At 32.9% G+C, this 27,032-nt stretch overlaps 2 protein-coding genes across 2 annotated transcripts in view; one reads left to right on the top strand and one right to left on the bottom strand.

The window, feature by feature from the left end:
* Positions 1 to 1,036: 1,036 nt before the first annotated feature.
* On the top strand, positions 1,037 to 19,720 carry Pep (Protein on ecdysone puffs). The gene is made up of 11 exons (XM_090115380.1): positions 1,037 to 1,209; positions 1,424 to 1,723; positions 2,101 to 2,261; positions 3,162 to 3,411; positions 3,745 to 4,012; positions 5,994 to 6,115; positions 6,889 to 7,037; positions 7,332 to 7,497; positions 16,756 to 16,876; positions 17,371 to 17,520; positions 18,241 to 19,720. Exons 2-11 carry the CDS (start codon positions 1,430 to 1,432, stop codon positions 18,444 to 18,446), a joined length of 1,887 nt encoding a protein of 628 aa, XP_089971506.1. The 5' UTR covers positions 1,037 to 1,209; positions 1,424 to 1,429; the 3' UTR covers positions 18,447 to 19,720.
* Positions 19,721 to 23,634: 3,914 nt separating this feature from the next.
* LOC149898389 (Y+L amino acid transporter 2) overlaps positions 23,635 to 27,032 on the bottom strand; it is a 34,242-nt gene continuing 30,844 nt past the window's right edge. Inside the window, exons 11-13 of the mRNA XM_090115352.1 lie at positions 25,927 to 26,085; positions 25,050 to 25,105; positions 23,635 to 24,971 (exon numbers count right to left, since the gene is read on the bottom strand). Of these exons, the coding sequence (XP_089971478.1) occupies positions 24,969 to 24,971; positions 25,050 to 25,105; positions 25,927 to 26,085 (218 nt within the window). The 3' untranslated portion in view covers positions 23,635 to 24,968. The remainder of the gene's footprint in view (positions 24,972 to 25,049; positions 25,106 to 25,926; positions 26,086 to 27,032) is intronic.

The raw sequence follows: 27,032 nt of genomic DNA, 5'->3' as shown, positions 1-27,032 counted from the left end.
CATCTAGGGTGGGCGTGTTCCCTAGTTAGTGTGGCGCTTATTACACTTCTCTGCGAATTGGGCCCTAACTCAGTTTATACGCGAATGTCTAGAGAGATAAACGTATTGTTGCATTTTACATTATGCCGCCGTTAGTATCGAAACTTCAAAAAGTTGCTGTAGCAGTGGCAACCGTTGACGCAATAACAAATATTAAAAAAAGAAGAGAAAGATCTGGGTGAAAGAGTAGGTATTTGCGGTTACGTGAAAAGCTTTCAAATATGCAAATACTAACCGGGAGTTTTAATGAATTAATTAGAGTAGGTGCAGAACAATTTGAACACTTGTTGAGTTTTAAAAAAATTAAATAAACAATTGATTTAAACAATTTATTTATTTGTTAACATGGCGGTGTGATCACAAACATTTGGAACTTCCCTTTTAAGTTAAATAAACCTGTAGTAGGGAAGTTTGGTGACACCTTACATACAAAAGCAGCCACTCCACGCACTAGTCGCGCGGCAACTGAGCTCCCTAACCGCCCTAAACGTTATTACATTACCCAATCTGCAGGGCGCTTAGAGAGCTAGGCAGATCGGGCAGACCCGATCGCCCTAAATCGGGACACTAACTCCCTAAGTCTTATTACACCACTCTTAGTTAGGGTTAGGGCCCCTAAAAATTGGGTGGTCTAATAAGCCTTTTACGCTCGGTAACGTTACGATGAGTCACCGAACGAGAGAGAGGCCCGCCGAATGCCTTGCGTCTCTCTCCCACTCAACTATGATCGAGAAAAAGTCGTTGTCACGTAAAATCTTCGCCCGTAAAACCGACTTTACAGGCAACCATTTTTTGATGTCGTTCAATCTAGACCATTGATTAATGAAATAATATAATAATATTTTGGAATAGAGTACCTATAAAATGCATGTAAGCACATGTGCATGTACCTAAGTCTTGAGCTTTCAAATTTACCTGTATCCGGCCACTGGAAATTAAGTTCTAGTGACATGTGTCAAGCTATCAGCGCCACCGGCGGGCGGCGGCGGCAAAAAGTGCCATTTCAACGGATGCCATTTTCTTTTTGGCGTCGGTCGCGTTTCGCATTTCTGTATTTTATTGAACACTGAACTATTTCTGTTTCTTCTTGAGGCGTTCGTTTGGATAGAACAATATCCAAAACAACAACTTCATTGATTTCATAACTGGTTGAGTTTCTTGTAATAAAAAGTAAGTTTTTATTTCTTTTTCATTATTAGAATGTTAGATCTAGATAAAAAGTAATTTACTTTGTAGTTTTTGCTAAGATCCGAAAAAAAACATCTCAACCATCAACTGTGTGTATAGTTAACAAAAATATAATAGATAAATACGTAATTAGTAAGAAAATTTATAAGCAGCCATGTCATCAATCTGTCGAAAATAACACGCATATTCTATGCAGATCGCAATGGCCAACCGAAGACCGCCGCAAGGACGTCGCATGGACTTCTCTCGAAATGATCGTGGGAAGAACTTCCGTCCAGGCGTATCACCATGGCAGGGTGGAACTCCGGGCTCCGATATTCCCAACTTACTGCCGCTTGCCGGCGGATCGACTGAAGCAACCCTTGCTTTAGCGAGCAACATCATTAATCTCCTCCAACCGAGGCAGAATCCTGTTCCGTCTCTGTTAGATATGCCCATACGACGTGATTTCGGCCCCTCTATGGGACGTTACGATCGCGGATATGGGCCCAATCGGGTAAGATTCGCAACAGAATAACAACAGCACTATATTTTGTCGAAAAAATAAATTTTCTCATTGTAATACTAAGTAAAGCAAAATAGAAATTATCATGTCTCCATTGTCTGGCAAACATCAGTCAATTTCCTCGAGATACTGCAATAATTGAGCATCAATTTATTATTAATTGCCCATTTAAAATCACTTAATTAATTGTAAGTTAATTACTGCAATAGTTTCTGCATTATATTAACTAATGATAATTTTGCACCCTTCTATACAGGTCTTCGATGTCTACTTTAATTTAAATGTCTGTTTATTGCATAAACAATGTTCGTGCGGCCCGTAGAGGCGTACACTTGTTACTAACATGGAATCTCAATTGTTCCCTTTAGATGGGCAATCAGAGTAATTTCCGGCGTTCGGGAAATTACAATCGCGCTGGTGAGCGTATCAACAGCAATCGTAAACCCTTCAGGCCCCATGATGGGCAAAGGCAACAAAACAAGAGTTCCCCGAAAAAGGAGGCCGATTCTAAAAGTAAAGCCAAGGAGAGGTAAGGCACCCTGTGCATTTCCTTCCGGTGTGACTGCCGACTGTATCCAAAGCCCTAGGGCTTCCTACACCTATTCTATATGAAGATATACTGTTCGAGGCGTTCACCGGCGTGCTAACCACATACTGTTTTGTTTCCATTGCGGAAACATTAAATTTCTTTGTGCAACAAAATTCTTTTTTTGGGTTACCAACTTTACGTATGTCTTCACAGAATAACTGTTGCGGTAGTTTCAATATATGAAACGGTATTTTTCTTAAACAGTTAGTCTCCATTTGGCCACACGATTAAAAATTAATCTCAAATTCACAGTTGAAAATACATGCTTATAGTTTGTTATCTGGTATATTCGATTATACATTTAATTCAACTAACAGAAGAGAAATATTTTAGAATTTATTATATAAACACAAATAGAAATAATGTTCATTTCACCACATACATTCCATGGTAATTTTAGTAATTTATGATTGATCATATTATCATAATATTTTTTTTTTACGCTGCAAAAAAAACTATGAAATTTATTTTATTTTCTATAAAAAAAACTGTGTTAAAGAGTGAAGACCAATTCACAACTACCTTCAAATACCTTAAATTTTTATTTTAAATTAATCATTTTGTAAATACACCTCATTTACTGATGGCCATTTCACACTCTGTTTCATGAAATTGGATTGTAAATGAAAATAAAAACATTTTAAAGATATTCATTAAATTAGACTCATTCCTAGTTTTTGAATTAGCACATTCAATCAGCCTTCAACTTCATTTTATTAAAATAGACTATTAGCAAAAAATTACATTTGTTTCTTTATCAAAAATCATTTAAAAATATCCACCTATAAACACTTAACCTAAAAATTAAAACAACGTACTAAACGTCTAAGTTTAATCTAGTGAGCAAGACAAGAAAGACTCGGACTCCACTGAAAAGTCGGATAACAAGACAGACGACAAGAAGGAGCCGCAGAAGACTCGCTACGACGATATTAACCCTCAACTGCTGAAATGCCACATTTGCAATAAGAGCATGTGGGATGGACGCTCGTTTGAGAACCATTTGAGTGGACGAGCCCATGCCATTATGATGCAGAAGACTGCGGAAAGCTATGCGTTGACTGCAGATACTATGAGGCAGGAGTTTAAGGTTTGTTTGTTTATTCATTACTTTCATTTCACTTTACAGAACAAATCCATTCTTTCTTATCTCTTCACTTTGCCATTACAGTGCAGCATAATAAAACAAATATTATTAACACACAACTAAAAGTATAAAGTCTTCAGATTTCAAAAAATTTTAAATAACACTTCATTCAAGTGAAGCAACTTTATGAATGTTTAAGCTACATAATGACGATTTGCAGGAATATACCCACATGTTTTATGTGCTATCTGTAAATCTGTATGAGATTCGTTATTTTCTTTCAATTTTATAAAAATATGTATAATAAATTGTTAAATAAATAAAATCATTCTACAGATCCGTGAAATGAAGCGCACACGCAAAACGGGCCAGCAACAAGTCCGCGACTTCTATTGCGCAATGTGTGACATGTATGCAGCAGATGGTTCTGCCCATCGCACAACCGTGGGCCATCGCAAGTTAAAGAAATACTTGCATCCAACTTGCACGTCCTGTCACAAGGAGATGCCAACGAGGATTGAGTTAGATGAGCATAGACTCACTCCGGAGCACTTGGGCATGATGCAGGATAAGCAAGAAGTGGTGGGGAAACCGAAGCCGGAAGGTTAGTTAATTAGTAGAAGTTAAACTTAGTTCAGGAAAATTAATTTGTTATATGTATCGGATTGAGTTAGATGAACACAGACTCACTCCAGAGCACTTGGGCATGATGCAGGATAAGCTAGAGGTTGTGGGGAAGCCGAAGCCGGAAGGTTAGTTAATTAGTTGAAATTTGTATCAGATAATTATAAATAAATATTATAGGACATTATTACACAAATCGACCTAGTCATATATAGCAGGGATGTTAAGGATATGAAGTTTCGGATACGGATTGGATACGGATATAGGAATGATTATTATACTGGATACGGTTACGGATACGGATATGAAATTATTTAGGACTAGCTTTCCGCCTGCGGCTTCGCCCGCGTTTTCAAAGAAAAACCCGCATAGTTCCCGTTCCCGTGGGATTTCCGGGATAAAACCCAGCCTATGTTACTCGTGGATAATGTAGCTTTCGAATGGTGAAAGAATTTTTAAAATCGGTCCAGTAGTTTATGAGCCTATTCATTACAATCAAACAAACAAACAAAGTTTTCCTCTTTATAATATTAGTGTAGATTATCCGTTAGTTTCGGATAATTTCGGTTACGGATATTAAAATTTTAAGGAATTTCAAAAGTAAAATACAAATAGCTAATAGAATGGTTTTTTTTATATGTTACCTACCATTTGGTAGAAATTACAATCCGTCTGTGAGTTTTGAATTACAATCAGTGTGTATTTAAAATGAAAATTATTATAAATAAATATTGAGTGTTATCTTATGCACCTAAAATAAAATTGTAATGCGCGAGGCTGTGTCGGCTGCGCCCGGCCGATCAAAACAACAAGTCATAACGTGTCTCAATTAAGCTCCGCCCCTATCCGATATTACCCGAAACTTTTATTTCGGATTCGGTTACGGTTACGGATATTTTTTTTATATCGGATATCCGATAGTTTCGGTTACGGTTACGGAGCTCCCTAACATCCCTGATATACAGGGTGTCCCACTTTCGGTATACTAAGCGCAAAGGGACTTGTAGTTTTGCATACGCTGAGTACGTAAAAAATAATTATAAAATTCCAGACGCATTTTTTTTTAAATAGAGGAATTCTTAAAATTCCATGTGTACACCCCCAACAAGCAAACCGCGCAACTTTGCCACCCACATGTGAGCTATCGTTTAAGATTATGTTTTCATAGACAAAATACTCACATTAGCGAAGCGGTATATGCCGGCTGCGCGAAGCTAGAGACGAATACATGGATTTTAAGAAAAATTTAGCAAAAAATTTTTCGCGTAATTTTGTTATTTAAGTATTTTTTATGTGATCAGTGTATGCAAAACTACAAGTCCCTTCGCGCTTAGTATACCGAAAGCGTGACACCCTGTATAGATAATAACACCCAGACCCAAGAACAAATAATTGAGTTCATCACACAAATATTTGCCCTGACCGGGAATCGAACCCGGGACCGTCGGCTCAGTAGGCAGTTACTTTACCACTGCGCCAACCGCGTCGTCAAATGATTATGAAGTTAAAATTAGTTCAGGAAAATTAATTTGTTATATTTATCTCTAACGTCAATACTTCTGTTAATAACTAGTAAGATTTGTAAAAAAGTTGTAATGAATAGTCAATTAATAATAGTTCAAAAAATGTGAACTATTTTCACGGATAAATTAAACATAACATTTAACATAAGAAAATAAAAGATAACGTTTTATAAATACGGCATTTTATAGATTTCTATTTATATATTTGTAATCTATACTAATATTATAAAGCTGAAGAGTTTGTTTGTTTGTTTGAACGTGCTAATCTCGGGAACTACTGGACCGATTTGAAAAATTTTTTCAGTGTTAGAAAGCTCATTTATCGAGGAAGGCTATAGGGTATATATCATCACGCTACGACCAACAAGAGCAGAGCAATGCGGGTGAAATCGCGTGGCTCAGCTAGTTAACTATATTAATCTAATTTCGTTTTTACAGTGATGGTAATATCGACTCTGCATACTGAACAACAGTACTTGCGCGACGACAGGCAGCGTTCCAAGAGACAGGGCGATGACAAGGAAAGGGAAAAAAGGGAAAAGGATGGAGATAAGGATAAGGTGTGTTTTGTTTGTCCAGAAGTTGAATTATTTTCTCACTTGGTGTTTAATTTTACAATTAATAACTCAGGCCCCGGAATCACAGACAATAGAAAATCTATTGTGTCGTGGACCGATCAGGCCGTTCGGGACTCATTGGGTTAAACACCAAACGAAAAAATAATTGCAAATAGCCAACTGTTCATTAAATTTTTCACTATCATTTGACACTTTACTAGGACTGCAAAAAAATGAACGCGGGTTTGAATCCCGCCTTGTGATAGATTTTTTTCTATTTAAAAATTTATATTTATAAAGCATTTGAATATGTACTATAAAACACTAATTAATATCAAATTCATACATTACTAGAAGTCCGCCCCGGCTTCGCCCGTGGTACATATTTCGCAATATAAGGCCTATGTCCTTTCTCGGGTATCAAAATATCTCTATACCAAATTTCATGCAAATTGGTTCAGTAGTTAAGGCGTGATTGAGTAACAGACAGACAGACAGAGTTACTTTCGCATTTATAATATTAGTATGGATTTGAATATCTATACTAATATTATAATTATAAAGAGGAAAAGTTTGTAATTATGTATGTATGTATGGTTTCACGCGTAAACCTCTCAACCGATTTTGATGAAATTTGGCACAGACAATCTTTAGACCCTGAGAAAGAACATAGGCTACCTTTTATTGCGAAATATGTACCATGAGTGAAGCCGGGGCGGACCGCTAGTGTACTATAAAACACTAATTAATATCAAATTCATACATCATTTTTACAGGAAGGCGAAGAGAAAGAAGCCGATGGTTCTGAAGAGCCGAAGGAAGCTGACGCTGAAAAGGATCAGGTGGACAAGGAAGACACGATCATTGACTTCAAGGAGGACGATGATCTGACCAATGTCAGTAGCGATCGGTTCCCGGAGTATAGGTATGTTGTTTCATTGATTTGTTTAGATTTTTTATATAACACACTGAATTCCATTTTTTATTATTCAGAATAATAATATTTATGAAATGATTGTAATAATCCTTGATTAAGTGTTAAATCTGTTTGTTAAAAGCGGGTGAAATTCGAGTCTATACGGTTATAGTTACATACATCATTCAAACATTCAGGTGAAGTTAATAAAAGCGCTAAAAAGAGCGAGCGGTCTGCGCGACCGCGCGACTATAGCTAAAGGTTAATGACGATGATTTTAATGATGTGTATGTTCGTTTGCAGCACGGAGCGCGGCGTCGGGCGCTCGTTCCTGCGCGACTTCAGCTGCGTGCAGTGCGCGCTGTGCCGCAAGCTGCTGGACACGCGCGAGACGGCCGAGCTGCACCTGCGCACGTGGCGCCACCACCAGCTGTTCGTGCGCGCGCTGCACGAGCGCGGCGGCAAACAGGTTGGTGTGCGATCACCTTTATTTATTTCCAGCCAGCCAGTCAAATTAGAAAAAAAAAATGGAACAATTTGAAATTAGTTTGGCAGAATAGGTTTTTTTTTTCAGCCAGGCTAATGATGATACAATTTGATGTTAGATAGGATTTTTTTTTGGTTAGGCTCATGAACATACAGTTTGACATTGGATAGATTTTTTTTTTTATTTTTGGTTAGGCTCATGAACATTCAGTTTGACATTTAAAAGTTTTTTTTTTCTTTTCGACCAGACTTATGAAAATGCACTTTAACGTAAGAAAGGTTTTGTTTTCTTTTCGGCCAGGCTAATGAACATACAGTTTGAAAGTAGGTAGGATATTATTTTTCTTACCGGCCATGTTAATTAAGGTACAGTTTAAGGTTAGTTAGGCTGAATAAGTTTTTTTAACAACAGCCATGCAAATAATGATATAGTTTGTATAGATATAATAGTATGTGTATAAGTAGAATATAGATGATATTTTAAATGTGATTATTACAAAAAGTAATAAAAATAGGTGTACTTTCAAACTGTCACCATGAAAATTGAATGAAAATTTTGTACATATATGTATAATAGATGAAATTATGGTAATGTGATTGATCAGTGTGACGTTTTTAGCTATACCTGGTGCCAATGAAGTTTATTACGTGTATTATTTATAAATATTTTTACAGGAATATTGAAATTACAATTTTTCTATGTAATAACTTACTATGTATATGATATGACAAATTGTCTACATAGAATAAGGAAAGACGATAGTGGTAAGGTATAATATGTGAAATATAACAAATTATGTAAAAATACATAAATTTAAAGGTAATTATTTTTTTATTGTTTATTGTAAAAGTGGCTGACTAATCAAACAAATATAAAAATTTCGTTTCTTAATTTTTTTAATTGGTTTTAAATTGTCAATTAGATATGGTTATTTTGAAATTCTGTTTAGCAAAAGTTGATAAAAATATGACACAAACAAATGGAACATTTTTCTGTACGTCTGTCATATCAAAATAACAATGTTTCATTAAATTCAAATAAAATGTATTGAGATATATATTTTTTGTTCAGAAATCCAAAGTACACCAGATATTTTATTCAATTTTAATTTTTTGTCCGTCTCTTTGTTTCTGTACAGACAGACATTTCAATTTAATTCATCATCAATTGCCAAACAGAAATATGTGTTTTAAGGTAAATGTTTATATATTTTGTAAAAAAGCAATATGCAATAAGTAAAAAAAAAACATTGTGAAGCAGTATTTACAGATTTACGATTTATCATAATATAGAAAATAATGAATCGATATGTGTATTATATCAAATTTACATATTATTAATACCTACAACATATTGTATAACATAGTTCATGCCTCGTTTGCAACGGAATAGACGAGACAACACGCTCGTTGACACTACATTTTTAAATTAAAAAGTATCGTTGAATCGGTCATAAAAATATCGTCGATACCGATTTATCGGCTAACCCGAAGTATCGCCGATATATCGGTATCGGTATCGGATGCACCCTGAGTTTTTATACTATAATTGTTGTTATTTTAATCTAGTTATTTAATATTAAAAACTATGTATATATTTATAAGTTGATTATTCATAAAGTAGTTAGAATTTTATTTCACAGCCTGAATTATAGCAATATATTCAAAAATTATTGTTCATAGTTTGAGGAAGACACAACGCGTGTGATTGACGAGAGAGTTATGTTATTGGTACTAGAGTTGTCTAAAACGCTCATTGAGAACGGTTATGTGCATGTCGAGTGTTCTACTGATGAGGTATTTGGGAATTATTTTTTTGAAGTGAAACTTCTTTATCGGGGTTGGAAAAAAATTTAGTGTAACATTTTTTCGTTACGCGTGACATTTTTCCGTTACGCGCCATCTTTTTCTTATCCCTACCACGCGTGATTCGACGTATTTATGTGAAGTTGCATATAGTAAATTATTTTTTGAAAAATAAGGTCATAAAGAAGTTTCACGTCTTTCGTGTGTACACTAGTACACGCACACATTTTTATTTTATAATGGTTGATTAGTTTGAAAAATGTAATTTGGATGGTTGGATGACGTAAAATGTTATATTATGTATGTTATTTACAAAAAATTGCATTTATTATAATTAAAAGGATGATTTAATTGTAAAGTTTCATGTATTGGATAAATGAATGACAAGAAAAATAACTAGATTCTAAAAAGGTGTTCCCATCTTTTATCAGCAATACAAAAATAGTGTTTCTGACTTATATTTTAGTAGATAAGTGAAGTCCCATGTCCCCTAGTGGGGTAAAGGGCAGATGCATTATGCGATACATCTATTTCACTGATCGATTTCTTTAGGGACAAGTAGGTGATCAGCCTTCTGTGTCCTGCCAGACCGAGACATTTCTTTTTTGTCGTCTCAACCGGGAATTGAACCTTTTTTTTTTTTTTTTTTTTTTATCGTTGGGAAATGCTTTTACGCATCCCCCTCGGCAGTTTTACTGTCCAAGGGGGTATGTGGGACTCGCTGCGAAGCCATACCCACTAAAACCCAACGGTGGCCGTCCATCACCCTTAACGACGGGGGTTAACAGCCAGGCCTTATACCCCCGCCGTCTGCGTGGCGACTGCCGCGTCTTGGCGACCCTCCGAGGCCCGGGAGCGTGTAATGGGCGCCGATATTAAACAATATCGCCGTTCCATTCCGGACCTATCCTAACCTTACGTCACGGGGGGATCCGGTTTCCTTGCCGCGGGCATAGCTTTAGTATGCGCGTATCTACGAAAACCTCCCCCCGGCCATTTCTCTCTAGGGTGTTTTACGGCTGGCGCTGGTCATATAGACGCCTGCGCCTGCCGGGTCTGCGTCGTCGCAGAGGATCCGCCCCTGGGTCGTTTTCCCGGGCCCTCTCTGCGTCCTCCTTTCTCTTCATTACCGTCGCACAGAAAGTGGCGACGATCTTCCATGCGCGGTCACCGTCGGAGGAGACCATGGTCTCTACAAGAGTCTGCAGAGTCAGCTGGGTGTCTACTCCCAGCAGGCTCTGGAGGGGTCTACGTTCGTCAGTCCAAGCTGGACAGTCTGCAAGGGTGTGTAAAGCCGAATCTTGTAGGCTGCTACAATGATGGCAAGCGGGAGCCGGCTCACGGCCTATCCTGTGCAGGTAGTTGCCGAAGCATCCGTGGCCAGACAACACCTGCACCAGTCGGTAGCTGAGCGTACCCCACCGCCTATCCACCCATTCCCTGAGTACCGGGCTGATAGCGTTCAACGTCCAGGCCCCCACGCAAGACGAGTCTAATTCCCGACGCCATCGGCGAAACACCGCGTCGCGGGCTTCTCGTTTCCATTCTAGGAGCGTTTCGGATGAGAGGCCCTCGTCCTTCGCTCTTGCCTCCGCTCTGCGCCAGTAAACTTGTGAGAGGGCAGTGGCTTCAAGGTGCCAAGGTGCAGTCCCGGCAATGACGCAAACCGCATCATAGGAGACGGTGCGATACGCCCTAGCCACTCTTATGGCCACCACTCGTTGTGACCGCCGCAGTACGACTGTATTACGCGTCAGTAGCTTATCTGCCCATATTGGACAACCGGGAATTGAACCTAGGACTTCTCGGTTCTACGCTCACGCGTTAACCACTGTACCAAGGAGGCGGTCGTTATCTTAGTAATTGGGCATTGGCTAATTATTTTATTAAAATTCAATTTAGTGTTGAGTATTGGTATAACTTTGTGTATATTTATAGGAGTCAGAAAGCGATGAGAGAGAGTGTATGGATAATTCAGAGTTGCCAAGTGGAAAACTAAATGATATAAATGATAATCATTTAATTGAGCACGCTAAAAATTATACTACAGAAGCAAAGGAGGTAGATGTATTTATTATTTGAAATTATAGTACATATTTCTATTTGGTAATTATGTTCAAAAAAAGGTTAATTGCTGAAAACGAAGTATGTAGTTAATTATAGATTAAACTATACGAATTGAAGGTAAAATATGTTTTTTATAAGGTAGTGTGTTTACTGTTATCAGCTAAAATTTGTCTAAAATATAAGGTTTCTTTAAATTTCTATGTTATTCTGTATATATGCAATGTTTTTAAAATAAGACTGGTCATATATTTTGATATTTATTACATAATATTCATATTATGGATTTACAAAGACTTGAAACATTGCATATTATTTTATATACCATTCAAATTAAAATAAAGGCCGCCTTTTAAAGTATTATATTATGTAAAGTGTTAAAAATTGATTAATTTCATTTAGTTTATACCAACAGTTCAAAGTTATGTTTTTATTAGATAAATACGCAATAGTAGCCCTTGTTCTTTTTTGAAAAGTACATATTTTTAATACTAATACAAAATCCTCGACTCTACTAAACGCCCTGTCCTCTCCCTTCCTTTTGTTTGTAGAGTGTGGAAGGAGTACATTCGGATAGTTCCTGTGATAGCTATATGTCATTATTACGATCGTTGTCTGAAATGTGTCCGAATAAAAAACACATTAAACTATCTAATAATGTAGTAGAAAATGTTAAAAATACAATAGAAAAAGAAACTGCTGTTTGTGAAACAAATAGTAACAAAAGTGATCATGAATTAAACAATAATGAACTAAAAGATGATTTAAATAAGTGTATGAATGAAAACACTATTGAGAAATGTGTAAATATGGACGTAAATGAAAATATCGTAAATAATGTAACACATAGTGATTTAACAAATGATTTAATAGATAAGAATCGCAAAGAGAATATGTCTGACGATATATTTTCTCAAGATAGTAATCCAAATAGCATTGATGAAAACATTGCTAATGAATTTGAAACTGAACAATTACGATTAAAACATTTTAGTTCAATGTCTGAAGAAAATAGTTCGAATAGCGAAATAATGTCAAATGTTAGCAAGGAATTGCAACAAATATCTGTATATGAAAATGTATTGGAACAAATAACTAGTTTAAAAGACTTAGTGGCCAATATTAAAAAGCTTCCCAGTGAAAATGATTTGAGAAATAATAGTAATATTGATAATGAAGATGTTTGTGAAAATGTTAATGGAGATGGTAATAATAACGTTTTTGATGAAAATAGTAATTTAGGTATTGATAACGCAAGTTTTAATACAAATTGTAATAATGAAACGAATACTAATAATGCTATAGAAGGCGCAAAACGTGATGAGAATGCAAATGTTTTACCAAGTACTTCCACAAATAATTATTTAGGTGATATTTTAAATAGAAAAGATGTACAAAATAATGAAATTAACCAACAAATAAATTGTATTGTACCTAATGTAGTTATTAAGCAAGAGGTATATTTTTTTTATTTTTTTAACTGACTTCAAAAAAAGAGGAGGGGTGCTTAGCACCGTCATCAAACCTATTTAGTAAATAGCACATCTAAATAATATGTACTAATTAATAATATCAAATCATTTTTATTTTTTACTTTTCCGTTTTTGAAGTCGGTTGTTTTTAACGTAGTTATTTTTTATTTATTCTATAACTTTATATTTCTTTCTAGCCAATAGAAGACGATTATATAGATAATGTACAACCAACACTGGTTGATACAAACAAAAATATGTCACATAACAATAATGCATTGCTTGCTATTAAAAAGGAGGTATTTATAATTAAATTTGTTTGTAAAGAAGCCATATTAATTTATATTAATATAATTTTATATATTTTTGTAGCCTTTAGATGATTACGAGTCGACAAGTGATAGAACTGAACCTACAAATGGATATAATAAACAACAGAATGATATGTTAATGGTTGTAAAGAAAGAGGAAGTAATTTACTTTATTTTTTTATAATGTTTTGTGTATTTAATAATCACAAAATCAATATTTTTAACAATATATATTTGAAGAAAAAACTGTTACTTATTAAAATAATGTTTTGTTTGTAGCCTTTGGATACATATGTTAAAGACGTAATTAAAACGGAAAGTCCATTAATTGTTGTAGAAAAGAAGGTATTGTAACAATTTTATATTATGTATTTCTTGACTTTTTATTTTTTAAAGCAAAAATATTTGTATTGCGAAAAGTTCTACGAATAAGTCTGTATCGGATAGATACGTGGTTATACGACTATGCTATTTTCATACACTCCGTACCCTAATCTATAAACTAGAAAAATAAAAAAAAATATGTTTCCCGGCCCGATACGCTATGTATAACTCAGCAACTACAATCCTGTCAAAGAAACTCCGTAGATAAGATACGTATCTGTCACTTTCGCATTATTACGTGGCTAAGAAGTAACCACGGCTAACATAACACGATATTAATGCGATATGTTTGTGATAAAATGATACTTTCTATGTAAAATGTCGGATCTGACATATTCGTAACTACCAGTTATAGTAGAGCCATTTTAATAGGCAACATTTGACAGTTCAACAAAATTCAACAACGTAACCTAGTAACGACAACATAGAATAACATGATATTTCTTTCTGTTAGATCTGCACATTTGCTTAACTTTTTTCAATAACAATTACATATTTATATGTAATAATAATGACCGATTCAAGTAATTTTAAGATTTCATTTTACTGATAAACCATTCTAAACATAACAAACAATTTCTGATTTAAAGAACTGACGTCGCTACAATTTTGTGTCAATAAACCGTTTTTATTTTTAAATACCAGAGATGTTACTCTGAAAATCGAGATCTGACATCTAGAATCGAATGCATTGATTACTTGTGAACAAAAATCATCATAAATTAATAAATTCGATTTACAAATGTTTCAAATCTGTATCGATTAATTCACTTTAATCGATGTTTTTAAGCAGGTTACCTCTCTTCGAAGATAAAATTGATAGACGTCAAATGTTGCCTATTAAATTGGCTCGACTATAATATTGACATTTTGGCTTCCTGCCGTATCTGCAATATTTCTTATTATTAATTATTTAATAATTGTGCGAGATACAACAGGAAAAATAAAGTTTGACCTACGATTTATTTATATGCAAATTTTTAAATCGAGAGCAATATTAATATGTTTGTGATAAAATGATACTTCCTACATGTCGTATATAACACATACGTTGCCAGTTAAGTAATATTGACATTTTGAATTCCTGCCGCATCTGCAATATTATTTGTATTTAATAATTTCTATATACATATAGTAATTGTGTAACATAAAACATGAAACATAAAATTTGACTTACGATTTACGTATATTCAACATAAGACATCGTAACACGACTAACTTATGATTACATTTTATTTTTTTCTCCTGTAAAAATTGCGTTTTTCACATACAGACTTGTACGTAGGACGTGTAGAATTTGTGTATAAAAAAACAAGGTATATTTTGAGTTATTATTATTATACAAATGATAACTCCAAATTTCCTCTGCCCTTTTCCCTTTCACTCTGTTGTAGCGTGTGAGGTCAAGAAATAAACCGACAAAGCAACAAACAACTGAAAATGTAAATATTAAGGTTGAAAAAGTGCAAGTAAATAATAATATGAATCCGGCGCGACATGAACAAAGTATTGTATCGAATAATACTGTAGCTAGGAATCAGGTATTTTACTTTTTTTTAATATTAAGTTTTATTTTTTTTGTATGTTTATTCAAAAATTTGTGTAATTATAATGTCGGTGTAACCATAAAATAAAGATAAATAAGTTTTAAAAGATTAATGTATTTTTTTGTATTAATTTGTTTGTAATCATATGTATAATTAATTAAATTGTCAGACATTGTATATTTTAAATGTGTGAAAAATAGTAACAGCATTTTACATATAGGTAATACCACGGAATAACACTGATACTGGTTCCAAATATATTAATTGGGCGAAGCAAACGATAAATAACAGAAAAAATTCAAATAATCGTTATACTGCATACGCCAGGAATATGAATGATTGGTGGAGTTATAGTAATAATTCAACATACAATAGCCCTGGATGTAACCCATATTGGATGAATAATTCGTATGGTCAAAGTGGATGGATGAATAACCAATATTATTCACAATATAGTAATATGAATGAATACAATACACACTACAACAATTTTAGAAATTATTGGACGGACTTTTATGGAAATACACATTATTATAATTTTATGAATCGACAAAATAATGTCGGTGCGAGTTTTGGATTTAATCCGTGGTATGGCGGTCAACAGAATATTTTCAGTCGACCAATGAAAAGGAAGAGGGATAATTCGTATAGAGCTAGTATTCGTTTTTTATATTTACTATTTTGTATTTTTTATGGTATGTGCTCTTTTTGGTTTCTAGAACTGTGTTTCAAGGAAATAGATAAACATATATTTTTTTAATAATCATAATGTGTACATTATTTTGCATTATATTGTATGAATTTCAGTTTCTATTTGAGTAGAATTTTTGTTAAATTATTCTTGTAAAAAAATCAAAATGAGCACATTGTATATTTTAGCGATTGTTTGTTTTATAAATAATTCTATTTATATTTTTAATCACATTATTATAAGTATTTATTTGTAAGTTTATTTCTAAGTATGTATGATATGTAATATGTAAACAATAATAATTTGTAATACTCATATTTTTAAGGAATGCGAAAAAAATTATGTTAAGAAACAGAAACACATTTTGAAAGCTATCAGATTTAACTTTACTAAACATAATACTAGAACAAGAATGTAGCAATATATTGTAAGAAATTAAAAACACATTACATTAAATAGCTTATAAAATAATCAAATATACAATGTAAGAATATAATTTCATACACTAACAGACTAACTTATAATAAACTATTTAGTATTAATGTAACTTTAGGTCTCCAGTCGCCACACATTATATTATGAATATTATTTTTTACAATCTATAAAAGTTTATTTTATAGACTGACCGGTTGGCTTAGCTGGTAGCGACCCTGCCTTCCAAGCCAGAGGTCGTGGGTTCGATTCCCACCCAGGGCAAATATTTGTGTTATGATCATAGATGTTTGCTCTGTTAGTTATCTATACAAGTATTTATTTTTCTATAAAAAAAGCGAAAGCTTAGTATGGGAGCTCTGTTAATTATCTATACAAGTATTTTTTTCCATAACACAAGCGAAAGCTTAGTATAGGATCAGATCGTGCCGTGTGTGAAAATTGTTCTGAAATATTTATTTTGTTTAAAAAAATTATGATAATGGTAATTTGGTGAGCATTATAAATTAATTTTATTCTTATAATTATCAACAGACGGCCACAGAAAGCACGAAACGTCCACACAACAGCGAAGAGTCGGGCAATTGGAAACGGCGCAAGACATCGCCCGAGTTGGACGAAGATGACCATACTGAGAACGGACATGAGGCTAAGGGTGAGTTGGTTGTTTATTTATTGTAATAAAGTAAGTGAAAAAAACTTAAAAGGCGCTATTTTATTTATGTTTTGTAACAAAATAAGTGAAGAAACAGCAATACTGTCACGTCATGGAATAAGATGACGATTTTGGTATCTTTGATTCTCGCCAAAGAAGTTTCAATTCTGACACGTGTGATCGGCACAAACGCTCTTTTTTAATTTGGAAGTCAACAAATATATATATATTGTTCTAGTATATTTCTTATTTATTGTTCTGATTACAGTCAAAATCAATTTTTTTTTTACCTTTAAAATTACAAATCAGATTACACTATTTTGTATAGAAAAATGGTGTCACTTTTTTCATACTATCAATATCACAAGTTAATTATTTGCTTCCTTACATTTATTTTTCTATATTTGGTTGCCTAACATTTGCGTTATGTACTCTAACTACAATAAATTGTGAATGTGTACAAAAAAATACAAACATTTTCCTCTTTAAATTAGAAGAAGAACCAACACCGGCGGTGAAAAAAGAAGAACAAGTAAAGCAAGAGGAGCCAAAGAAAGATGGCGAGACTGAGTTACCCGCAGCGGATGAACTTGAAGATTGGGAGCAATCTGTGGACGAGATACTGCGGGAGGTTAAGGAGGAAGGTACGTGAATGAATGAATAATTTGGGGTGGTGTGGGTAGGAATGAATGATTTCGTGTGTGCGAATGTTGAAGTAGGTGTGTGTTGGAGTGAATGATTACGTCTGTGTGTGTGTGAATGAATGATTTCGGAGGTGTGTGAATGAATGAATGATTTCGGAGGTGTGTGAGTGAAGAAATGGAATGAGGAGGATGAATAATTTCATAGGTGTGTGTAAGAATGAATGAATGATATGTACTGGATGTGTGCGAATGATTGAATGATTTGGAAGGTGTGTGTGAGAAAGAATGAATGGAATGAGGAACAAAAGAAAGACGGCGGCGAGACTAGAGCTAGAGTCAATTAGACTTCTTCAAGAAGCACTTTGAATCGTCATAATATAGATTTAATTATTACAGAGGTGTGATTAGATTTAATTATTACAGAGGAGTGAATGATTACGGAAGTGTATGTGTGAATGAATGATTTCGGATTTCCGTGCAATTAGTATTTACTCCTTTTTAACCGTTTCCACTTTCGTGTTTCTTTTTATTTTCACTCTGTATAGCGTGAAATTACTTTAAGGGTCGATTTTTCAATGCTTGGATAAAACTTATCCGTCCAATAAAGATAATATTAAAATGTCACGTAAACTGTCAAATACGGGCAATTAGACTACGTTTTTAAAATGGTAATTTTATACATTATTCGATGTATTTTAAATTGAAAATTTTCACTTTCAGCGCCAGAACCGGAACAAGAACCAGAGCAAGCGCAACCGAAAGTCGAGCCGAAGACGCCAGAGAAGAAGCAAGACGAACAAACGAACACGCAAGAGAACAAGGAACAAAATAGCGATGGAGTTGAGAACAAAAACACTAATAATGCAAGAAACACGCCAAGATCGTCGCCCAGAGGCCGCGGGAGAGGAAGACCTAGACGCTTTTAAAATAATAAAAAAAAATGTGTGCGTGTACTAGTGTACACACGTAAGAAGTGAAACTTCTTTATGACCTTAAAAATGTCACGAGTATGGCGTAACGCAAAAATGTCACGCGTACGGCGTAACGCAAAAATGTCACGCGTACGGCGTAACGCAAAAATGTTACACTAAATTTTTGTCCAACCCCGATAAAGAAGTTTCACTTCAATAAATGTGTGCGTGTACTAGTGTACACATGTAAGAAGTGAAACTTCTTTATGACCTTATTTTTCAAAAAATAATATACTATATGTAACTTTACAGAAATACGTCAATCACGCGTGTAAGGGATAAAAACAAGATGGCGCGTAACGGAAAAATGTCACGCGTAACGAAAAAATGTTACACTAATTTTTTTTCCAACCCCGATAAAGAAGTTTCACTTCAAAAATACGTGTGTCACTCGGGGACTGCCGCGGTAAAGCTATTGCATTCTATGCCTTCAAGCCACACCTCCGCGCCCGTCGGAGTGGGGAGCGTGAGATTTTTCGTTACGGAATTTCTCGATTCGGTCCCCGCGCTCAAGGCCCGCGATAGAAGCTATGCAATAGCTTAAACAAGACAAACAATAAATACTATAAACAGTCGATTATATATGTATGTTGTCTAGAATAATATTTTTTGCTAGAAACGTCGATTATTTAAATGTACATATATTGGCTAGGCAATGTTTATTAAAGAACTGCTTTTTTGAAGTGAAAACTTCTTTAGCGGCGTTGAGCACTTTTTCTGTAATGGGTATAAAATCTTAAACTCGCGTCAGGACACGTGACCTGATCGAAAAAGCGTAAGACGGACTTTTTTTTTTTAGCTTTTATATTCCATGCGTAAGACGGATACCATTCCAAAATATCAAACATGCTCAACGTTAATAATCAAGTTTTCACTTCTGCCGGCACTCCCCCAGTGCAACCCGTCTTGTTTTTTTGTTATAAAATTTCGATTATTTCAATGTATTCGGTAAAGAAGATGTAGGAAAGTTAATGGTACATATTGAATTGACTGTAATAAGCTTTTTTTGTTGGTAATGTCGATTACGAATATGTTTTCGGTAAGGAAATTGTCTAGGCAAAGCTTACGGTAAAGTTGCAAAATAAAAATGGCGTTTTGATAATTTCATTGCAGTTATAGTTGATTTGAAAGCGATACCTAGCATATGTTTGTAGAGGGAATAATAAAATCGTTTTTTGTTTGTAGCTGCCAGTTGGTTTCAATGCGGGATAAACTAAGTAAATTAATAAGTCATTTGGTGACAAAATAGTCATTCTTTTGCGAATATCGGTTATGTAGTTCGTAAATGTAATACAAAAATTAAAATAATCGGTTTTAACACGGAAAAAGTCGACATACATACACATCAGACTTCGATAAGAAGTTCACATACATCATATTAAATAAAAAGAATTCCATTAAAAATATTCGATATAATAATTGTAGTACTTATAGTTTAAAATAAATAAAATCTGTATAAGTAACTGCCTGACGACTGGCTTTAATATCAAAAACATTTTTAGCCTTATAAATATTAAGAAAACAATACGTTAACATAAAAATTAAAAAACACGGGGAGAACGCGCAAAAAATCGGACTATTTCAAATATAATAAATATAAACTGTAAAACTACAATAAATACGTAATATTGTATAAATTAAATTGACTATAAATAGAATTAGTTTCAAACATTAGCTAGTATATCGCATAATAATAAAATATAGAAATAAAACTTGTAGCTAGATTTAGATAATAAATATTTGCTGAGATAGCGCTGTCTTACGTCAAAATACGTAAAAGAATATGATTATAAATATTGTTCAACTTCCACATAATTATTGTTTTATATAAAGAAATAGTTTATACAATTAGTTGTGCATTTTAGATTTCATTGATTTTAAAAATTATAAAAGAATTAACAATAGAAAAAGTTATGAGTAAGCTCACAATTTAGCAAAAGATATCTATCTTTGCTATTGAGCAAATTAATGTATCTATCTATAATTGCTGTCTCTAATTGTAGAGACAGCAATTATAGATAGATACATTAAAAATATAGTAAATATCTAGTAAAGATATTCTTTTTAGATACCAATACGTAAATTATTAAGTTTAATGTAAAAATTCTGTAAATGTACAGTACAATATTCAACACTGAATAAATGTACAATTTATTCATTGGTCATATTATTAAATAATCAATGTCACACACTTTCTTATGTCATATAAGCTAAAAGTGAGATAGAAAACTATAATATGATTGGAGAAACAAAATTGTCATTAAGTTCATAAAATTTATAAGTAAGGTTTTGTAGTATTTTAATACAATGCTAAAGTAATTTTCTTTATATATAAATAGTTTCGTTTTGTAGAAAATCTCTTTATTTCGTCTCTAAAGATAGCAAAATAGAATTTCAACCAAATAAATGAGATGGTATAAATCTTGATGAATAGACATTTTATTGATAACATAAATAACTTTTACCAAATTCGATTGGTAATAGAAAAATCTTTATAAATGAATAAAAATAATATTTTAATGGCAATACACCCCTAACAAACTTATTTGAAAGTTGGAATTTAAGAATGCAACTAGAAAGAGAAGATACAAATAATACCGCCTTTTTTATGTGCAAAAAAATGGCTTACTACATCGAGATTTATACCAAACTTGTAACTGGTATCTTTCTTATAGATTAGAATTTATTACGCTATCTTTTTTTCTCTAGTAATTATGGTATGAAGTCTTGTGGGACAAAGGTGGCTGGATTGTAATAATGCGATAATTGAAGAATGACTGTCTGTAACTCGAAGCTTGAATAGATTGTAGTTATATTATACAATTTCTCTTTCTTACAATAAATATTTACTATGAAACTAGTCTTTTATTATTTCACCCTGTGCTATAAACTGTAGAAAATAATGTTATTTAATATTGCTGGGCTGGCCTGTATGCAAAAAGCAAATTACACTATTGGTATAAAAATGTATGAAATGGCTCAAAATTAGAAAACAGAACAGATTACAGAACTGATTGATACTCTCAGACGAAATTTTGATGATACGTCTTGTGATACTTGGCAGTGCTGTAGCTTATCTACACAATTTATTTACTTACACCACAGCTTACACTATAGAAATACTTGTTTTTACCCTATGGTGAAACCTTGCTGTACAGTAGGTTCGTTCATTACACAGGTTTTAATTATTTAAAATAAGTTTTAAAATGCGGACCAATGTCCATAGATGGGTCATAGAGATACTAGTTATTATTATTCTACTCTAAATTATTATTTTTAATTCAAGATTATATATCAGGATATTTGAAATCATTTTATAATAAAATTGTGAACCATTCTATCTGTATGTATCAGTAAAAAACTAAGATTAGAAACACGATAGAAGTAAAATTAAAATAGATAAATGAAACATATTTTATTTACAATATACATTTATTCTTAGAACACAATTTCTTAAATCTGATGAGAGATGTTAATGGAACACGTTTGCAAAACTAACTCTTCTTTTTCATAAGGTTTAACAACAGTCTGGTATCATTAATCTGTGTTTTCTGACGCTTCTTTTGCTTTTCTACAGGTTTTAATTTTTTCTTTGTGGGCTCATTTTGCTTTGATTTCACTTTTTCTACATTCTTCGTTAAATTATTAAACGAACCATTTTTAGTTACATTTTTCACAAGAACATCACTTTTCACACTTTCCTTTAGTAAAACCTCTTTTTGAAATGTTACTTTTTTCTCTGCATTTATTTTCTTCTTTAAAATCTTATTTGTGTTCCCAGTATTCGGATTTGCATTTTGTTTCTTGGCTAACTTGTTCAATATTTTTAACTTATTTTTCCCAAACTTTACCATGTTTCCACTATTATATTACCATAAAAATTCGAAAACAATATGTTTTATTGAGAATTTCAATTAACATTAATTTTTATGATAAATAAAATGTGTAAGCTTCTTTTAAATTGAGATCACAGATTGAAATTTGAGAATAATTAAGCGAGCTGCGGCCTGCGAGGTTATGTTTATTATGTGTTTGACAATTGACAATGACATAATATAGTGACATTGACGTTTCTAAAATTCTGATTTTAAATCAGTTTGCCATAGATACCAGCGCTTCAATATTTTTTTACCACAAAGCATTGCGATTTTTAAAAATTAACATTTTGAAATACGAATTGAATTTATATTCCAGGCAAATAGTTAAATATTATTATCCTGTCGCATCGAACATGCTCATCAAGCCTCATTCAGGCTTCTAGGCTTTAATTAAACTACTGATTTACCTTGTTCGTTCCGATACTCATATTATTACCGAACGTTTCGGTAGAGCATTTATTTATTTATTTATTTATGCTTTATTGCTCAAGATAAATTACAAATTGAGACTTAGCCTAGGATACATTATAACAAACAGCGGTCTTATCGCTCAATAGCGATTTCTTCCTGACAATCGGTTAATAAAAAATACGTTTCATCTGGTTATGATCGGTGAAGGACGATCTCCCACGGGCTCTCCTACTAGAATAAGGACACCACTCGTAGGAGTGTTGTTTTTATGAAAAATGCTGAAAACCTAAATTATTATTGAATCTCTTTAAGAAGAGAAAAGAAGGAACAACCAAGATAATATGATTAATTCTTTTGTTAGGTAAAATAAAACACAAAATTTCTCTGAATAATATATTATTGTCACATTGTGTCTGCGAGACAACCTTTTGCTCTAAAAGGAAACAACGACATACAACAACATTTTACACAATAATTGTAGCTATACATTCTTACAAATAGTATGTTTTCTAAAACCTATTCAATAACAATGCAACGCTCGATATTCGCTACCAATACAATATTCCACATGAAACTTAAAATATTTGTAAGAATATATTCGTTTATATTTTATCGGAAAAGTTGATTGGAATTTAAATAAATTAAACATAGGTATTTCAATTCCTAATTTTGGCATCTACTACGCTTTTAAAGCAACCGCGATAAAACGAACCTAAGTAGCTAAATATTGGAATGTCTCGTATGAAAAGTTTTATGTACAAAATATACAAATAACGACATAAACAGTTTATAGTCTATACAAACTGTTCATATTTTCTTTGTTAAAAAAATATTATAAAATTAAAAATAGCATTCGAATAAAATTAATAAACGTAAAAATAAGATCTCATTGAGAATATTTGGGAATGTTAAAATAAACACAGCCATATTTGTAAATTACATTAAAAAGTCACTGAAAATCATCATCATAAATCATAATCACAAAAAATTCTAATGTTAATACCAAAAATTGTTTCCTGGTATATTTATGAATATATAAAAGCTACTGCTTATTCAAGTATTGTCCTTTAGAAATAGTTTTCGGCTTCGACGTACATACACAAAATACACTTCTAAATCACACAAAAAAAGCTTATAAACTAAAAATGTTTTAAAGAATTATTATGTCCATTTAAAATGGTCACGCCCTATAATTATTTTTAATTTTTATTTTGGGCGATAAATGAGGGAAGTACAGTGAATGGGCGCTTTAAAATTATTCTTGCTAATAATAACAGTACGCACTATTGAAATTTTTTAAAATATGTTTTATTGCATTCTCTTTCGGTGGTATTTTTTTTAATTGGACACAATTTCATATTTTTCTATAAATTTCCGTATTTTTTGGAAAATTAAAAAGTACACATTGTATCATTCATAACATTTAACACTTTAAATCTATACAAGACACACACCATTCATTTGTATTCATAGAAAAACTAAATCCACATAACTTTTTAGCTTGTATTGCTATTGATTTATACTGATTGATGATACTGGCAAGACATTTTGTTTATTTTCTGAAGAGTCTGAGCTTAATCCGTGGGAAACATTAAACCCATATTCTAGCAAATTATAAAAATATTTCTTTTTGCATATTTACTGTAGCATAGATGGAGATTTGTAGGTGGTACATTCGACATTAAATTTTTAAATATAAATGCAGTAAGTAAATGATTATTTCATAATAAGGGTTAATAATTAGATTTCCAGTAAAAATTGAATGACTTTGTTCGACTACGATGTTCTTTTGTTCCCTTATTTGAGCGATTTTTGTATAAAACAGTTTCATTTATTCATGTGCATGATTTATTTACATTTTGAAAATATTTCTAGCACGCGTCAAAATATATTATAATATTTTACAAAAAATGCTCAGGGATTTAAAATATAGATGCACAATATATTATAATGCCAGTACCACACTAATTAAATCATTATTTTTGCTAGCAACAAGGTATTTTAAAGAACCGCCATTATACATTTTTTTTTAACTAGTAACTCAGATGTATTTAATGTAGAACCGCCCTTACAAAGCTCAACTAGTGATGTACACAGATCTATCGATAAGTCTTATTTAAATATATTTTGTTCAGAACACGTTAATATTGAGATGTGTGCAATGTCCGGATATGTCAGCTTTGGTCGTTTACTGAAAAATAAAATAATAATTAATTATTATAAAAGAAAAATATTTATTTTATTTTATTTAATTTTAATTATACGTTACCTTCATCTTTGGTCGTACTGAGAGAGTCAATTTTTGCATTAAGCAAGTGGCGGCCTCTGTAACAAAAATAAAAAAATGAATAATATTATACTAAAAGCAACATTCAAACGCGAGTAGGTATCTATACGATGTAGAATAATCGAAACCGTACATTGAATATTTTTTTAAAAGAATATTTGAGTACTAAAACATAGTTTTTAGAATTTTTTGTCTGTTTGTCTGGTATGTATGCTAAACTCAACAAGTACTGCATGGATTTACTTCAACTTAAATATAGGCTATAATAATATCATCACGTAAAGACCATTAGGATTTAAGAGCGGAACTATGCGGGCACAGCCAGTAAATCTCTATATACATAATATGTATATATAAAATTCTCTCTGTCACAATGCTAGTTACCATACCTACTCCTCCGAAACGGCTGGAGCGATTCTCATGAAATTTTGTATACTTATTAAGTAAATCTGAGAATCGGCTAACATCATTTCATTTTGTTTGCCGGGACAGCCAGTAAATAAATAAATATTTGCTCTGTGTCTGGGTGTTAATTATCTATGTAAGTATTTATTTAAAAATTATATATGTATGTTTATCAGCCATCTGGTTTCCATAACACAAGCGAAAGCTTAGTATGGGATCAGATCGTGCTGTGTGTGAAAATTGTCTTGAAATATTTATTTATTGAAGTGAAACTTCTTTATCGGGGTTGGACAAAAATTTAGTGTAACATTTTTGCGTTACGCCGTACGCGTGACATTTTTGCGTTACGCCATACTCGTGACATTTTTAAGGTCATAAAGAAGTTTCACTTCTACGTGTGTACTCTACGTGTGTCTCTAGTACACGCATGCATTTTTTTTGTTTATATAATTACCAGTAAGGTATCCCAGTCCACTGAGCCTCGTGCGCGGCTCCAGCAGCAGCAAGTACACGGGTACCGCGGTGAGTATCATCAGACAACCGACGCCGGTCTCGGCGGGAGACGCGACCGCGGGCACCGCTACCACCAGTATTGTGCATATTATGTATAATACTGGAATGATTCAAGAGAATGGGTTATTTTGTGTTGTGCACATTGAGGTATTGAAGTTATACTTCTTTTGGCGCGATGGAGAAAAATGATGAGAGTGAATTTTTACGATGCGCGCGCACAGCGACACCTAAATTTAACAGCATGAAGTTAGTTCTAGGTGGTATGAAAATTGATAACTATGTTCAAGTTGTATATTCTAGTATTTTTTAAAGAACGCGTGTACACACACTCTTTTTTTATTATAGAGAGGACACCACGAACAAAATCTGTGTGACAAGCGTGGCGGCGCAGGCTAGTGAGTCATGCAATTTGCAAATATTCTGCCTATTATTACTTATAAATTAAAACCAATCAATGTAACAAATAAATATTGTTTATCTTATTAAAAAAATATGAATAAACTTATCAGTTAAAACCAATCAATGTAACAAAAAAAATGGTTTGAGACGATTGACTCTAACTCGTGTTAGAAAAAGTGTAGTAGCGATGGCCTAGGTACGTAGTACATAGTAACTCAATGGTTGTGCACTGGCTTATAACCTTCTTATAACGTATAGGATGTTTGAAAAAGGAAAAAGGTAACTAAGTGTTTTTCAAAATAAGTTTTTAAGTCAAAATGTAGTGAATTTTTTTATTATGCATGACACTTTTTTGGAAAGTAAAACGTTTTCTACGTTATTATGAATTGCGTGAAAAATTATATTTGATTTGGTCAATTGGAAATCATAGTAATCTAAAAGGGAAAATGATATACTGTGTAGCATAGAAATATCGAAAAACAAAAGAGTGGAATTTCAAATTATGTATTAATCTTGTACTAATGTCATAACTCATAACATTACTCTAATTCTCCACATTAATATTCAATTAAATGAAATTTAGAAATAAAAAGGTGAAAAATTATATGGAAGTTATATACTTCAAAAATAATGCATTTTAATTTCGAA

The sequence above is a fragment of the Colias eurytheme genome, chromosome 23, assembly GCF_061535395.1.
Source record: "Colias eurytheme isolate Ceu_HAF_F1 chromosome 23, ilColEury1 Martin Lab GWU primary, whole genome shotgun sequence".
NCBI lineage: Eukaryota > Metazoa > Arthropoda > Insecta > Lepidoptera > Pieridae > Colias > Colias eurytheme.
The sequence above is the reverse complement of the archived record's forward strand: the minus strand, read 5'-3'. Positions and strand labels throughout refer to the sequence as shown.